Below are 18276 nucleotides of genomic sequence, written 5' to 3' on the forward strand. Positions count from 1 at the left end.
AACTATTTTAAAAGTTAAAATATTTCTGGAATTTAGATTAATTTCCCTGAGCAATCAGTTGAAATATTGAAATGCTTCAGAATAAAACAGATATGCAGACATGATATGGTAACCCTTCCCATTAGTTGTAATATGAATTTGATGTGAAACGTTTGGTTCAAAATTTTTTTCCATGAATTAGGTGTGGTTTACCTCTGAGCCATTCATAAACATTATTTCCACTAAACATCATCCTGAACATATTTAACTAGATGATTTTTTTGGACTGTGACCTTAAATTGTATTTGACTTGTATGTGTCTTTAAATTAATTATAATCCTAGGTAATTAATAATTTATTGATTTTACTTTGTTAAAAAAACGTTCTGACCAAAATTGATACCATCTCAAATGTCACAAGAAAATGTTTTTTAAATTCTAAACCAAGAGAAGTTGGTCACTAAGAATACTGCATTTATTAATAATGTCACAGCTCACATTATTCTGTATCAGAGTTGGAATAATCAATGTAGCTTCATGTAGCTGTTATAAACCCTTGTTACAAATAACATTTATATTGTAAGTGATGCATTGAGTAAGATTTCCAGCTCCAAATTTTAAAATTACAGCAAATAATGCGATTGCAGTTTTTCAAATACTCGTGTGTTTTTTTTTTGAAAGAGCTATTGGTGAGTTCACATGTATGAACATTCTGTTTGGTCTGTCTTGTCCATCTTTAACCAGAAGTTTGGCGTGGTTACAACAGAGTGATGGCTGTATCATAGCCCTGATTGGTTTGCTATCATTTTGTACGTAAGATTTCTCAAGACTAAGTAATCTTTTAAAGTTAATTTTTTTAATGTCATGTCCTTTTTTTTTAAAAAGCAAAAGAGAGGATTTGAAAAAAAATTCTGACTGTTCTAATGTGGTGGTCTCTCTCTATATAGTATTAGTTGTGGTATTTTTGTTTTGACTGTGTTAAAATTATTTCTGGTGAAAAGGTGCTGTAATTTTTTTGTCAGAAGAATGGTTATGAGTGAGTATTCATCCTTCCATATCCATCCCAGTTTCTCTCCCCACCTTTTTTTGTTTCAGGAATGATGAACATCCAATTTTTTTTAAACATTTTACATAAAATTCTAAATGCATTATTACTGAGAGGAATAAAATAAAAGTCCATGGACTTGAAGCAACTCATGCTTATTCTCTCTGCACATTGTTTATATGCTTGGTGGGTTCTGATCAACTGGTCAAAGCTTCAGTATATGTACATTGAAACCCAGAAGATTGATTGTTACCTGTGTCAGCTGCAAGTTATGATCAACTAGTCAGACCCACTCATTTAAGAAAAAAAGTATGCATGGAGGATTGGATCCAGCCTTTCTTTAAAAAACAACATTAAGTGCTTAAAGTTTGCTTGTGGTGGTTTTGTTGTGGGGTGGTTTTGAAAAAGTACTTTGAGTGATGAGCAATGCTAGAAATCACTAAATTAAACATGATTACATTGAAAAATCTGGGTTGTTAATTCTAGTGTCCACGTCCAGGTTTTAAAAGATAAATTAGTATTATAGTTTCCAGTAAATGATTTATGCCAGTACAGAACTTTGGTGATGCCCGCTCATGATTCTCACATTTTTAAAAAAAAAACTCCTTCACCAAGCTTCTGGACTATCGATATCACACTACCACCCCTCCTTTCCCTTGACTGGTCATTTTATGCTTTAATTTTGCTTTTGTGTAAATGTTGCAGAGCAATGAATCAATGATGTATGGGCACATGTTAGCTATTCTTGGCTTTGATAGCGTTTCAAGTCCATTAGCTTCCTCTTGGTTCTCTTGCAGTTAAAATTACCTTAATTAGAATGAATTTATCACTTTTTAAAATTCAGTTCGATTTCAAGTAAAATTCACTATTTGAAACCACACATATTAGAGACCTCTAAAGTGCTGTAGCTCTGAGACTAGTTATTAGAAAGCATTTTTTATCACTATTTAAGTAATTTGTTACTTAAATGGATGTACTAAATCCTAATAGCTGGTGGAAAGATATTTTCTTACCCAGCAATAACATCCTTTTAGTTATAGGAGCACACGATAAAAGTACCTTTTCAGAATGATTGTTTACAAATAAAAATTGTAGGAAAATCTTATTGATTAGCTATTTGCATTCAGCAAAAAAATGGTTTAAAACTTAATCTCTTGCTAACAAGGTTTCAAAAGTGCACTCCCAAAAAAAAAGTTTGATTGGTGGGGAGAATTCTTGAATATATTTATATGTATCCTGCTTTAACAATTATGCAACCACTGATTTGAGTTCTAATGTCTGGATGATTTTGGCAAACAAACTGCCAACGTATCTTAAATTCTAATTTCTGGTGAATACTAGAAGCTTGGACCTTCTTAGTGTAGGGCTGCTATATATATATAAAACATAATATGTATAATTACCAAATCATTGGTTCAATGCTCTTGCTGCAATCCATGTTTACGCACTGAATGTTTTTAGTAAATGCATGAATTATTTCAACTCTCTCATGTTGATTAGCCATTATAAAGCTGATCTACAGACTGACCATATGAAATTCTTAATGTTTATAGTGGATGAAGGATGCTGCTGGCCCAATTCCCAATCAGTTTGTGCCACTAAACACTGACCCGCGTGAGTTCAAAGAGATGAGGAATAAGGTAAGTCAAGAAAACTTAAAACTAAACACCACTGTTATGCTTTTTTAATGCTGTTGAAGTGATTAGTTCTTGGAGCAGTCCAACATAAAGGGAAATTTGAATTTTGGAAGTTCTATTTCTCAATTTTTTTAAAAAAGAATATCGTAATACACGTATTTATTTCATTCTGCCATGAAATTGGTCCGTTGTCTCAAGCATTTGTATTTTAAGAAAAACTAGCATTTTAATTTAAGTAGCAAAGATGATTTTAAAAAAAAGGGTTAAGAAAATAAATTTGGCAAAAGTTTTGCACATTTGCCTAACAATCATCTGCAAGAGCCCTTGCAGTAACAAAAACATGAATTCGAAACTGTCTGTTCAAGGTTTGCCTAAAAACTCTGTGTTTGCCATCTTTAAGGAAACCATGTTTCTGTTTGTGGTGCTGAACCAAACACTGAGCTGAGGAGAGATTTTTATTTCAAGTTGCAGCCATGCATCTCCACCTTTCCAGATAAGGAAATATGGAAGCCGCCACATTCCTGCAATTCTTTGCACTCTGTTCAAACTTCTGGGTCTTGCTATGCTATGCAGTTTGGATGCCTGGGTAATAAAGAAATGCCTACTATAGTCACAGTATCTTTCAAAATTCGAATTTGGTGAGAAGTTACTTAAATTTAAACCCATTTAAGTTTTTCATAAGAACCTCCCTGCTTTCCAGGCCTTTGGCATTTTTTTTTAAAAAGTACAAATTTTCTATAATGCTGACCAGACAACAATCTGATTTAGCCAATACCAATCATATGAATTTAGAAAGTTGGAGCAGAAGTAGTCCATTCGGCTCCTCAAGTCTGATCATGGCTGGTATATTTACATTTTGAATTCCACATTCCCATCTAATCCCAGTGACTCTACATTCCCCAGCCTAACAACTTTTTACCAATATCTTAAAAATATTAAAAATAATTTGGCTTCTGCTGCCTTCTGAGGCGGAGTACGAAAGTTGCACGACCCTTGGAGAGTCATGAAAAGGCAACCTCCATTTTAAAACCATTTCCCTTTGCTTTGACCCACCTCTGAAACATCCTTTCACACATACCTTGTCAAGACAATTTAAGATCTGAGACATTTCAATGAAGTTCACCCCTCACTTTTCTAAATTCCATTGGAGAAAAGCCACAACTCTCCAACCTATCCTTAAAAGACAGTCTACTCATTCCAGGCATTAATCAAGTAAACCACTTCCAATCCATTTCCATCCAGCTTTTTTTTCATTGACTGTTGGGATGTGGGTGTCACTGGCTGGGTCAGCATTTATTGCCCATCCCTCGTTGCCTTTGAGAATATGATGCTGAATTGCCCCTTTGAACCGCTGGAATCCCATATGCTATAGGTAGGGCCACAATGCCATAGGGAGAATATTCCAGGATTTTGACCTAGTGACACTGAAAGAACAGTGGTATATTTCCAAGTCAGGGTGGTGAGTGGCTTGGAAGGGAACTTGCAGTAGGTGCTGTCTCCTTGTATCTGCTGTCCATATTCTTCAAGACGGAAGTGGTTTTAGACTTGGAAGGATGTGTCTAAAGATCTTTTGGTGATTTTCTGCAGTGTGTCTTGTAGATAGTACACACTGCTGCTACTGAGTATCAGTGGCGGTGGGAAAAGATGTTTGTGTATTGTATATTGATGTGGAGTACATATGGATGTATTGCCATTTAAGTGAGCTGCTTTGTCCTGCGGTGTTAGGTTTCTGGTCAATAGTGAACTCCAGGATGATAGTTGGAGTTTCAGTGATGGTAACACCATTTGAATATCAAGGGGCGGTGGTTAGATTGTCTCTCATTGCCTGTGAATGTCACTTGTTAGCCCAAGCCTGGGTATTGTCAAGGTCTTTCTGTATTTAAACATGGACTGTTTCAGTATCTGAGGATTTGTGAATGATGGTGAACATTGTGCAATCATTGGCAAACATCCCACTTCTGACCTTTATCATGGAGGATCTCATTGATGAAGCAGCTGAAGATGATTGTGTCTAAGAATCTTCCCCAAGGAACTGCTGCAAAGATGTTCTAGAACTGAAATGACCAACCAGTAACTCCTGATGAAGGGCTTATGCTCGAAACGTCGAATTCTCTATTCCTGAGATGCTGCCTAACCTGCTGTGCTTTGACCAGCAACACATTTGCAACCAGTAACTACAACCATCTTCTCAACATCTTCTCTGACTCCAAACAGTGGCGGGTTTGCCCCTGATCCCCACGCATTCCAGTTTTGCTAGGGCTCCTTGATGTCACACTTGGTCAAATGCAACTTTCATGTCAAGCATTGTCACTGTCCCCTCACATCTAGAATTTAACTCTTTTATCCATGTTTAAACCAAGGCTTTAATGAGGCCAGGAGCTGAGTGTCCCTGACACATCCCAAACTGAGCAGATTATTGTAAAGAAGGTGCTGCTTGAGACCACTTTTACCTGATGATCAAGAGTAAACTGATTATTGGCCAAGTTAAATTTGTGCTGCGTTTTGTCTAGAGGACATACCTGGGCAAATGCCCACACATTCAGATTTGCCAGTGCTATAGTTATGTTGGCACAGCTTCCCTAGGAGTGTGGAAGGTTCAGGAACACAAGCCTTCAGCACTATTGACGGAATGTTGTCGGGGCCCATAACTTTGCAGTATTCAGCACCTTCAACCATTTCTTGATATCATGTGGAGTGAATCAAGTTGGCTGAAGACTGGCATCTGTGATGCTGTGGACCACTGGAGGAGGCTGAGGTGGATCATCCACTCAGCATTCTGGCTGAAGATTTTGAATGCTTCAGCCTTATCTTTTGGACTGATGTGTTGGGTTCTTCCTTCATTGAGGATGGGGTATTTGTGGACCTGCCTCCTTGAGTGAGTTGTTTAATTGTCCACCACTGTTCACAACTGGATTTGCCAGGACTGCAGGGCTGAGATCTGATCCATTGGTTATGGGATTGCTTGGCTCTGTCTATCACTTGCTACTTGTGATGTTTGGCATGCAAGTAGTCATGTTTTGTAGCTTCACCAGTTTCTCAACTTGTTTTAGGTTTGCCTCTTGTTGCTCCTGGCATACCCTTCTGCACTCTCCATTGATCCCCTGGCTTGATGGTAATGGTTGAGTAGGGAATTTGCCAGATAAGAAAATTGCAGATTCTGTTAGAGTATAATTCTGCTGCTGTTGATGGCCTACAGTGCCTCATGATACTGAGTCTTGAGTTGCTAGATCTGTTCAATATTTGTCCCATTTACCATGGTGATTGTATCATGTGGCACTATGGAAGGTATTCTCAACATGATGGTGGAAATCTGTCTCCAAAAGCAATATGCATCAGTCATTCTTATCAGTATTGTCATGGATAGAAGCAACAAGTAGCGATATGGGGTAGGTACCCATTGGCAGGATGTGACTATTGGTATCCTGCAAGGATCTGTGTTAAGGCATCAATTATTCACATTATTTATTCACTGCTTGGATAATGGCACAGAAATTCACATATATCCAAATGTGTTGATGACAGAAAAGTTAGGGAGTATTGTAGACAGTGATAGCATAAAATTACGAAGAGACATTGATCAACTAGGTGAACGGGCAAAACTGTGGCAGATAGATTTCAAAGTAGGCATGTGTGAGGTTATCCATTTTAGACTGAAAAAATATAGATCAGGGTACTTTGTAGATGGTAGAAGTTAAATACAGTGGATGTCCAAAGAGACTTGGGGATTCAGGTGGCTAGATCTTTAAAATGCCACAAACAGGTGCAGAAAATAATCAAGGCAGCTAATGGAATACTGGCCTTTAAATCTAGAGGTTAATTTCATTTAGTCCTTGTCCCTCATCCTCTCTTTTGGGACTTGTAGCAAGCTATTCTCCTTTTTTCTACTGTAAATACTGAGGCAAAGTAACTATTCAACATGTCTGCCATTTCCCCATAGTCATTGACAATATCCCCACTTTTAGTCTTGACAGGCCAACATTGTTGCTGAGCATTTGTCTCCCCTTCATGTATCTAAAATTTCTTATTGATTTTGATGTCCTTTGCAATTTTCTTGTCATACCCTTTTAGTAGCTCTTGTGAGCTGCTCATGATCCTTTGCTGGTCTTTGTATCCTTGCTATTTGGAAGGATCTATGCTTTTGCAGTTTAAGTCCTTTTTTTTCTCGAGCTGTCCCCTATTTCTTTAACTGTCCATGATTTTATTTTTCCTGTGGAATTTTTCCCTCCGATATAAACTGGCTCAATGTTGCATTAAATGTTTCTTTAAGTATCCTCCACTGTTCTTCAGTTGTTTTGATCTATTAGCAGATTTTCCCCAGTTTAACTGTGGACAGTTTCTGTCTCATTAGAATCCATAATGTGCTCCTTGCTTCCTTTCACACCATTGGATGGAAACCTTCATGTTCTGGGGATTTGTCACTTTTTAGTTCCATTAATTTCTTCATTAAGGGGTATAAAGACACACAAGCTATGTGCAGCTATAAAACCCTGGTCAGACCCCACTTGAAGAACTGAACGCAGGTCTTGGCCTTGGAGGGAGTACAACATAAGTTTACAAGAATGATATCTGGACTTCAGGGGTTTGGCTCTTGAGTGTTTACACAAATTACACCTGTTTTCTCTGGAATTTAGAAGTTTAAGGGGTGATATGATCAAAGTCTTCAAGATAATAATAGGAAAAGACAGGGGTAGATAAAGATAAATTATTTCAAATGGTTAGGCATTCTAGTACTAGATGGCATAGTGGTATTATTGCTGAACTGTTAATCCAAGAACCCAAATTATGTTCTGGGGACCTGGGTTTGAATCCGAACTTCGCAGATGGTGGAATTTAAATTAAATTAAATTCTGGAATTAAGAGTCTAATGATGACCGTGGAACTATTGTCAATTGTCAGAAAAGTCTCCTGTGGTTCACTCATGTCCATTAGGGAAGAAAACTGCTGTCCTTGCTTGTCTGGTCTATGTGTGACTCCAGATCCATAACAATGTAGTTGACTTTTAACTGCCCTTTGGGCAATAAGGGATGGGCACTAAATGCTGGCCTAGCAACCGATGCCCTCATCCTGTGAATGAATAATATATTTTTAAAAATTCAGGGAGACTGTTCAGGAGAGATGTTAAGAGCACTTCTACACAGTAGTAGAGGCTTGGAACTTTTTTTTTCTTTCAAAAACTGCATTTGATGCTGGATCAGTTGTCAATTTTAAATGAGTTAATTTTCTGTTAAACAAAGGTATTAAGGAAGATGTGTCAAAGGCAAGTTTATGGCGCCTTCACATTTAACAGTGGAAAAGGCTTGAGGGGCTGAATGAGTCTACTCTTGTTCCTCTCATAATAAAGTGTCCCATTAAATGCTTTGATTACATGATCAACCTTAGTTGCTAACCTTTTGAGAGAGAGAGAGAAGTTTGTAATCTCTTTCGCCCACAGGTGAGGTCCAGAAGACTGAAGAATAGCTAACATTCTTCCTTTATTTAAGAATGGCAACAGGATTAATCTAGGAAATGATAGGCCAGTGAGCCTTACGTCAGTGGTATGGAACTTATTAGAGAAAACTCTTAGGGGCAGGATTTACTCGTATTTGGAAAATAATGGACTTGTTAAAGGCAGTCATCATGGCTTTGTGCGGGAGTGGTTTTGAGGATGTAACAAAGATGATAGAGGTTGACGCAGTGAATGTTGTCGAGGTAGATGTTACTAAAGCACTTGACAAATCTGTCATGATAGGCTGGTCCAGAAAATTAGGTCACATGGAATCTACGTTGGATACAAAATTGACTTCCTCATAGAAGACAAAGGGTAGTTGTGGAGGGGTGTTTTGCTGACTGAAGGTCTGAGGCCAGTGAGTTCTGTGAAAATGTAGGTGGTCTGATTAAGTTTGCTGTTGACTTGAAATTTGGAGTTATGGGCAGTGCGGAAGGTTATCAAAAGAGGTTTTAGGTGAGAGGGGAAAGATTTAAAAGGGATCTAAGGGGCAACTTTTTCATGCAGAGGGTGGTGTGTGTGTGGCATGAGGTGCCAAAGGAAGTGATAGAGGCTGGTGCAATTATAACATTTAAACGGCATCTGGTTAGAATAGGAAGGGTTTAGAGGGATATGGGTCAAATGCTAGCAAATGGGCCTAGCTTTCTCTAGGATATCTGGTCAGCATGAGTGAGTTGACCGAAGGGTCTGTTTCGGTGTTGTACATCTCTATAACTCTGTGATACAGATATAGATCAGTTGGAAAGTTAGGTAAAGAAATGGCAGATGAGGTTTTATCCTGATGAGCGTGCAGTGATGCATTTTGGACAGCTACTTGCAAGAGGAACGTGTACAATAAATGGCAGGACCCTTAGGTGCATTAATATACAAAGGGATTTTGGGGTGCAGTTTCATAGCTCCCTGAAAGTAGCAACATAAATGGGTAAGGTGGTAACAAAGGCTATTTGTCTACATTAGTCGAGACATTGACAGTTAAAAGTTGAGAGTTAAAGTTGGCAAGTCATTTCACAGCTCTATAAAGTTCTAATTAGGCGATATTTGGAGTATTGTGTGCAGTTCTGGTTGCCACACTATAGGAAGGATGTAAAGGCTTTGGAGAGAGTGCAAAAGTAGTTTACCAGGATGTTGCCTAGATTGGAGTTTATCCAACCTCCTCTTTTAACTAATAAAGTTGGATTGTTTTTGCTAGAGTGTCCGAGGCTGAAGAGTGTCCTGATAAAAGTATATAAAATTGAGAGGCATGAATAGGCCAGTTAGTCGGAGTCTTTTTCCCCGAGTGGAAATGTAGGAGGAATGGGTTTAAGATAAAAAGACGAAAGCTAAAAGGAAATGTGCACTTTTTTTGTCAAGCCTATTAAGAATCTGTGTGTTTCAATGAGATTACCTCTCATTTCTTCTAAACTACAATGTGTAGAGTTCCAGCCTGTTTAGCCTTTGTTCATAAGACAATCCCTCCATACTGGGGATCATGCTAGTGAACCTTCTCTGAATTGCCTCCAATGAACTTGTATCTTTCCTTTAAATAAAGGGACCAAAGCTGCTTACATTACAATGGCTATGGTCTCACCCGCATCTTTATATAGTTGCAGTAAGGTTTCTCTTGAAATCAGGGCTGACATGCCTTTAATCTTCTTGATTATCTGCTGCACCTGTGATAGCTTTGTGTTTTGTGTACAAGTATTCTAAATTCCTTTGTGTTGGAGCTTTCTGTAGATTTTGTTTAATTAAATAATATTGTTCTCCTTTTCAAAACAGCAACTTCTCATTTTCCGATACTATACTCCGTTTGCCCACTTATTTAATCTGTTAATATTTCACTGTAACCTGTTTATATCACCCCCACAACTTGCCTTTCCACTTGCTTTTGTGTTGTCCGTAAATTGGGCTATGGTACATTTGTTTCCTTTCTCTAAGTGATTAATAAAAATTGTAAACTGTGTACAGGAACATTGGCCACAGTGCACTTCAGGCATCCTAATGGTCTAGCTCCACGTGCTGGGGCCAGGGACTGATGAACTGGAGTCCACTTCTCCCATAGCCAGTCTTTGTATTCTAATTTCATGCACCATACTCCAATTTGCATGCAACTCGAATAATCCAGTGATTATAAAAATGTGGTTCTGCTTTGTAATTTTTTTTATCTAGTTCTACATTCTCTGAAGAACCACATTCTAGACATCCTATGTCACTGTACTCATATATGCAATGACCACTGGATCCTCCAACTGCAGGTTCATTTCCAGCCTAAACAAATGCTCAGAACTCTGGCATTGGGTAGGAAACACAGGTAGTTAGACTACCTTTTTTTGCTGCAGAGAACAATCTCAATCTCCCTTATTATATACCATCACCTCTATACTCTCTCCCATTTACACTCTCACCACCTCTCCATTTCCCGCCCCTTCCCACCTCTTTCTCCCTCCTCTCCTTTCTCTCTTCTTGGGATCAGTGATTGCTTTCTAATGTTCTGGGTTGTGAGGTGCCTAAATCATCCAATACTAGATCCAATTACCCTGTAACAAGTGGAGCAAATGCTGTTCTCCGAATACGTCAGGTGGAATATTAGAGTTTTTGTATGTTCCATCTTTTGTTTCCTCTTGTCTTCAATCTGGCCTCCTTGGAGATGCTCAAAACACTTGGCAGCTTCGAGGCATGTTTCTCCTCCAGTTTGGTGGTATCTGGCTGGAGGTTCCCATGAATCAGTGAGAATATTGAATAATTTTGCAAGTATTTTTGCCTGCTCTTGGCCCTATTTTGTATGCTTCCATTTGGGGAGGCGTCACTGATGGCTACTGTGCCTATGTCTCCAACTCCAATGGGGAGCCAGAACCACACTGCACTGTGGAGTGGTGTGAGCAGGTTGTAAAGGCAGTTTGTTTTCTGGATATTTATGCTTCTGTTTTATGAATACATTGACCATAGTTTGGAGATCAGCTCTAAGTGTGCCCACTTGGAAGCATCATCTGTTCACTGCAGCTCGTGCCAGAAGTAAGGAGTGTGTTGATTCTGGTCTGAAAATGTCACCGGTTGAACAATTTCCTGCTTGTCCTGTATATTAGCTCCACATTAGGGAAGCTTCAGCTTTTCAGAATATCTATTTCCTGTCCTTTCCTTGTGTCCTATGTAAACACTTAAGATAAATTAAAAGCAAATTATCTATCTCTGGTGTCTCACTACCAAATTGTAAATTATTCCATTTTTCAGTATTTCATTTCTTCTAACTTCAGTTCTTGTTCTTGATACAATACTGAATCTGTGATTGAATATGCTATGGGTTCGCAAATCAATAGAAATCATTTTAATTATCCACTCAAAAGATTTTTTTAATTGTAAGTGCCTCCATTAAATTCTTTCAACTATTGTTACGCTGGAGGAAACATGGAACATAGAACATTACAGCGTAGTACAGGCCCTTCGGCCCTCAATGTTGCGCCGCCCTGTCATACTAATCTGAAGCCCATCCCACCTGCACTATTCCATGTACGTCCATTTGCCTGTCCAATGACGACTTAAATGCACTTAAACTTGGTGAATCTACTAAGCATTCCATACCCTTACTACTTTGAGTAAAGAAACTACCTCTGACATCTGTCTTATACCTATCTCCCTTCACTTTCAAGTTGTGTCCCCTTGCATTTGCCGTCCCCATACTTGGAAAAAGGCTCTCCCTGTCCACCCTATCTAACCCTCTGATTATCTTGTATGTCCTATTAAGTCACCTCTCAACCACCTTTTCTCCAACAAGAACAGCCTCAAGGCTCCCAGCCTTTCCACATAAGACATTCCTTCCATACCAAGCAACATCCTAGTAAATCTCCTCTACACTCTTTCCAAACCTTCCACATCCTTCTTATAATGTGGTGACCAGAACTGTACACAATACTCAAGTGTGGCCGTACCAGAGCTTTGTACAGTTTCAGCATAACCTCCTGGTTCCGGAACTCAATTCCTCTACTAATAAAGGCCAAAACACTGTATGCCTTCTTTACAACCCTGTCAGTCTGGCAACTTTCAAGGATCTGTGTACATGGACACTGAGATCTTCTGTTCATCTGCACTCCCAAGAATCTTACCATTAGCCCAATACTTTGCATTCTGATTACTCTGGCCAAATGTATCACTTCACACTTGTCCACATTAAACTCCATTTGTCACCTCTCAGCCCAGCCCTGTCTATGTCTCTCTGCAACCTATTACATCCTTCGTCACTATCCACAACTCCACCGACCTTAATGTCATCTGCAAATTTACTAACCCACCCTTCTAAGCCCTCATCCAGGTCATTTATGAAAATGACGAACAGCAGTGGACCCAACACCGACCCTTACGGTACGCCGCTAGTAACTGGGCACCAAGATGAACATATTCCATCAACTACAACCCTCTGTTTTCTTTCAGCAAGCCAATTACTGATCCAAACTGCTATGTCTCCCACAATCCCATTCCTCCGCATTTTGTATAATAGCCTACTGTGGGGAACCTTATCGAACGCCTTGCTGAAATCCATATACACCACATCAACCAGTTTACACTCATCTACCTGTTTGGTCACTTTGTCAAAAAACTCAATAAGATTCGTTAAGCATGACCGACCCTTCACAAAACCATGCTGACTGTCCCTGATGAGATTATTCGTTTCTAGATGATTATAAATCCTATCTCTTATAACCTTTTCCAGCACTTTACCAACAACTGAAGTGAGACCCACTGGTCTGTAATTACCAGGATTGTCTCTACTGCCTTTTCGAACAAGGGAACCACATTTGCTATCCTCCAGTTCTCAGGCACTATTCCTGTAGACAACGATGATTTGAAGATCAATGCCAAAGGCTCGGCAATCTCTTCCCTTGCTTCCCAGAAGATCCTAGGATAGATCCCATCCGGCCCAGGGGACTTGTCTATCTTCGCACTCTGCGGTATTTCTAATACCTTTTCCTTGTGAACCTCAATCTCTTCTAGTCTAGATGCAAGTATTTCTGTATCACCAACATTTTCATTTTCTATAGTGAACACTGTCAAATAATATTTCGTGCTTCCCCTATCTCCTCTGACTCCACACACAACTTCCTTGATTGGCCCTAATTTAACTCTCATCATTCTTTTATTCCTGACATACCTATGGAAAGCCTTAGAGTTAACCCTGATCCTATCCACCAACAACTTCTCATATCCCCTCCTGGCTCTTCTAAGCTCTCTTTTTAGGTCTTTCCTGACTTCCTTGTAACCCTCAAGCGCCCAAACGGAGTTTTCACGTTTTGTCTTAACATAAGCCACCTCCTCCTTCTTGACCAGGGATTCCACTTCCTTAGTAAACCACTAGTTTTTAAAATGCTTTGGACCATGATCTTAATTATTCCTACCCTTTAAATCACGGGTGAGTCAAACAGCACTTGTCTCTGGTTCAGGGGTTTCTCAGCTTATTTCCAGAGGCTTGATCATCAGCCTTGATTTTATGCTCTGAAGCAAAACTGGGATTTGCTGAACGGTCAAGTACCTTCTGTCAAATGTGATCTTAAGCCAAGTCTTTCTCTTCACCTCAGACGGACCTGAAAGATGGCATGGCACTGTTTTTGAATAAAAATTATCCCCAATGTTCTTGTTAATATTTATCCCTCAGTCAGTGGGCTTAATTTACATACTCTTGCAGGTGTGTTTTCAGCAAGAAGGTGTGCTTTTTCAAAAACAAAAGCAGGTACCCATTCTGCCCCATCCCACTCACCCCAAGCTGAGCTCCATAATACAGAGGTAATAGGCAAAAATGCTGCCAAAATCAGCACCCTATCAAGTGTATGTAAGTCAGAGTCAGTTGAGCTTACCCTGTCCGTGTTGTAAAACAGTTGGTGTGGCAGATGGGCAGGAACATTTAGCCCTTTTTCTCAACCTATGAATATTTGAAAGAAAAGGTTACTATCTCCAAAGGGTGTCTCTGTGTGCATTGGGCCACAGCTGCAGAAGATAATATTCCCTGTTTTCGTCCTCACATCGGCTTTAGCACTCAAGCCCCCATCCCATAGCATTCTCAGCTCCACCCCAATCCAAACCTGCCTACCCAATAACATTGCAAAGCTCCTTAACTCTGAACTCTCATACAATTCTGCATGTTTTCACTGAAACATTGTCTAGTCATGAGCATGTCGTTGTTCAGGGAGCCAGCTATTTGCAATATGTTTGCCACATTTTCCGTACTACTACAGTGATGCTCTTCGTAAGACTTCCATGAATTCATTCAGTGCTGTGAAATGATCTATGGTCATGGAAGAGAGTTTATAAATGCTAATCTTTTTGTTTCTACATTGTAGGTCTTGCAGTGCTCCATATGTATCAATATTTTGTACAAGTTGATATTTATATTAATATAAAACCCTATGATTTTCTTGTTTGGGAAATTTGTTACACACACTTCTTATCTAATATAGTCTGAAAGAATGCCTGAGACCTAATGGGAAAAGGCATCAGAAGATGCATATGTTAATTGAATTTGAATTGATTGTAAAAGCATAGGGAGCTAGTAATCAGTGGAGTGAGTGTTTGAGTGTGGCTGACTGAAGTAAAGCTTTTGCATGAAAATGGGGACTTGAATTCCATTTATATGCTGTTATCCTTTTGGAGTATAATACTTTCACTTTATTAATAAAATCCATTTGTACCTCTAAATCTCTCTCAGACCATAAGATAGTGAGCAGAATGGGTCTATTCAGCCAACTGAGTCTCCTCCACAATTTGAACACGGCTGATATCTTTCCGAGCCTTTCTTGCCTTCTGCCCATAATCCTTGATTCTCTTATTGCTTGCTCTCAGCTTATTCTCTACCCAAAATGTATGGGAATACAAGTAGGCCATTCAGCCAATTGAGCTTGCCTATCAATTTGTCTTGATGGTATGCAATGACTGAGCTTCCATAATGATCTGAAGTAGAAAATTCCAAAGATTCAACACCATCTGAGTGAGGAAATTCCTCCTCGTTTCAATCTTCTCATATTGAGATTTTATGCCCTAGTTCTACAGTCACTACTCCATTGCAGCTTCCTTTCTGTATCCACTCTATCATGGCCTGCAAGAATTTTGAAGGTTTCAATGTAATTACCTTTCATTCTTTGGAACTGCAAGGAATACAGATACAGTTTTCTTAATCTCCCCTTGTAAAGCAATGCTGCCATCCCAGGGGTTAATCTTGTGATCAACTGTTGCATACCCTTTACTAACTCTATTGGACTGCCCATTTTAGACTCCACTGATTTGTTTTTTCGTGTCTTGTAGGTGGCTGTATCTATATTTCGATTGAAAATTCCTAACAATTTAAAGACAGTAGTTACAAATAACGTATGTTATACTGTGCTTTATGGTCATCTACTGTCAAAATCCTTACCCACACTTTGTTAGTTTGGAGTTTCAAGGTTTCCAACATACTCCTAGCCAGCATTTTTCTTTTGATGTTACATAAACTTGAGCCCTCTAAAACTGTTTTCTGTACTCCCACCAATTTCAACTCTGCCATCTTGTTTTAAAATTCCTTTTTTTAATTTGCAGTTGCCAATAACACTGCCCTCTCATTTTTGTAATTTTAGTCTGTACTCATCTGATTCGTCTCGAGCTTCCCTGATTTTTAATTGTTCCATCATTGGTGGCTATGCCTCCCATGGCTGATGCTCTAAAGTATAGATTTCTTCCCTCTGAACTTTTGGTATGGGAGCACCAGAACATCCTGATCCGATAAAATAATAAAATATTATGCTGGAAGAGTCCAGAACAGAAAGGTATAATATTGAAGTTGGAACCAAGTTATTTAATAATGAAATATATGGAGTAATGGCAAGTAGATGGAGTTGATTTACATGTCAGCCATGACCTAACTGAATAGTGAAACAGATTCAAGGAGCTGTTTGACCAGCTCCTCTTCTTTCATTTTTAATCCTACTGAATATCTGCAAGCATGTGTATTCTTTCAGTTCAGAATGGCACCTTGTTGGAGAATCATAGTGGGAATATAAATAAATGTGATTGCAATTGTGAAATGATGTTGTGCCTTTTTCTGGCTTTACAAAAGCATTTTTCATAAATGAGCTTACATTGTAATTCCTATGGTTAATTACAAACAATTTTGACATTTTAGTAATTCCCAACTGTTGATGGTTCACTCTTCTTATGAAAAGATCTACTGAAGCGTAAAATTGTACCTCTTGGTAAACAAATCAAAAGGGCTCGTAGTAATGTGTTGCTCAGAATGTGCTGAGCAGATAATTCTTTGTCCGTATTCATAAAAGGAAAAATAATTTTTTTTTTCCTTCCTTCATTTTTCTCCCCTTAGATTCGAGAACAAAATTTACAAGATATAAAGACCGCAGGTCCTCAATCTCAATTACTATGTGGTGTTGTACTGGATAGATCCTTTGCTCAGGTGAGAATATAATGTTACAGAAAAGAAAATATTCTGCACTGCTTGTCATCTAGTTTGTCTATCTGTCACTAATTTCCCTAACGTTTTGCAAACACTTCTTCAAATGGCAGAATTTATCTATGTGGGAGGTAAGTACTAGTGATAACTCTATTGTTTAATATGCAAAATATTCAAGCAATAATGCAGATATGGCGGCACAAAAACAATACTGACAGTTGAGCAATAGCATGCTAATCAGAGCATCTGCAAACCATTGCTGAATGTAGCCATCTTTGCATGTCTTGTGAACTTCCAGATATAATGCTGTTACACATTTGTAAGCATGCTGAGTATACTAGTCAGGCTTTCAGAACCTCATTAGACTGGTACCACTTAAGTTCTTGGGCCTGTGATACATGATTAAAATGTAAAAAAAAATAGTTTTGTCACTCAAAATAGCTAAGCATCTGAAAATTAAATGAGAGTAAACTGCAAAGTTTCCTTGAAGTCTTTTGCATAAAGTCTTACACCATAACTGCATTGGGTCTTTGTAACTTGCTGGTAATAGCTGGATAATATTTTGACTTTTTATTAAGTCATGCAGTGCTTAATGTATTTGATATGATTCAAACTGCCTTTAAACTTTACTTGGTCTACCTGAGATGACTAATAAATGAGACAAGTTTTTTTTTGTTTTGAGCATCAATAAACTGGAACTTCAATTTCAATAATTAACATCAGGCACCCAAAAAGTCACAGTAGTTTTCTTCACAGCACATACCAATACAGGATTAGTTACATTTCTTTAAAATTTTAGAATTTTCTATAACAAATTAATGGTATATGAGATCATGAAAGTTTGACTGGTTGAAAGCTTCCTGTGTGCTCATCATTAAGAGTTGGGTTTATAGCTTGCATGCCATGCTCTCCTAGTCATCCTGCTACTGGAGTATGTAAGTTGCATGAAAATGACTTGATAACGTAATGGATTTGAGTTATCCAGTCTTTAAGGGAGGGTATGGTTTGCACTGTTTACTCAATTTACTGTTGCAGGATGCACCTCTCTCAGACTGTACGGAGTTTATTGATGGTCTCGATCTCTCAAAGCAAGCCTTAAATCCCGCTAACCCTGTTAGAAAGGTACTTACTGACCTGTTTTGTTGAACTCTGCGCCTGTTATCGCTTTTGCCTAACCCAATATCTCTGCTCTACTCTAAAGTGCTTCTTTTTTTTAAAATAAAGTTTGAGTTTCTTGCTATTAACTCTGGCTTACTAAGATCCATAATACTAATACAGAAAGGTGCTGAAGGACCAAGCTAATGTTCAAGTATTCATAGGGCTGTTTTTAAGAGGCATCTTCCTGGTGTTTGCATGAAATGTTGAATTAGATTTTTTATAACTTCATTGCAAGTAAAGTTAGGCAGTGAATTATATGATTCATGAAATTATTATTTTAGAAATGTTTGTCAGACTTGTATATATGCAGAACATATTTATAAAAAACAAAAATCCTAGAATTTTAACTAGCAGGAAGTATTTATAAACGGTGGCTCAGTGACTGTCACTGTTGCCTCACAGCGCCAGGGACCCAGGTTTGATTCTAGCCTCTGGCAACTGTGTGGAGTTTGCATGTTCTCTGTGTGTCTGTGTGGGTTTCTTCTGGGTGCTCCAGTTTCCTTCCACAATCCAAAGATGTGCAGGTTAGGTGAATTGGCCATGTTAAATTGCCCAAAGTGTTAGTTGCATTAGTCAGGGGT

The 18276-nt window shown here is 38.6% G+C and overlaps 1 protein-coding gene across 4 annotated transcripts in view; it reads left to right on the forward strand.

The window, feature by feature from the left end:
• The window catches only part of add1 (adducin 1 (alpha)), a 170951-nt gene that overhangs the window by 117438 nt on the left and 35237 nt on the right, over window positions 1-18276 (forward strand). For all 4 annotated transcript variants that reach the window (XM_060834616.1, XM_060834598.1, XM_060834589.1 and 1 more), the window contains 2 exons: window positions 2577-2663; window positions 16451-16540. In XM_060834616.1, the coding sequence (XP_060690599.1) occupies window positions 2577-2663; window positions 16451-16540 (177 nt within the window). The remainder of the gene's footprint in view (window positions 1-2576; window positions 2664-16450; window positions 16541-18276) is intronic.

The sequence above is a fragment of the Hemiscyllium ocellatum genome, chromosome 2, assembly GCF_020745735.1.
Source record: "Hemiscyllium ocellatum isolate sHemOce1 chromosome 2, sHemOce1.pat.X.cur, whole genome shotgun sequence".
NCBI lineage: Eukaryota > Metazoa > Chordata > Chondrichthyes > Orectolobiformes > Hemiscylliidae > Hemiscyllium > Hemiscyllium ocellatum.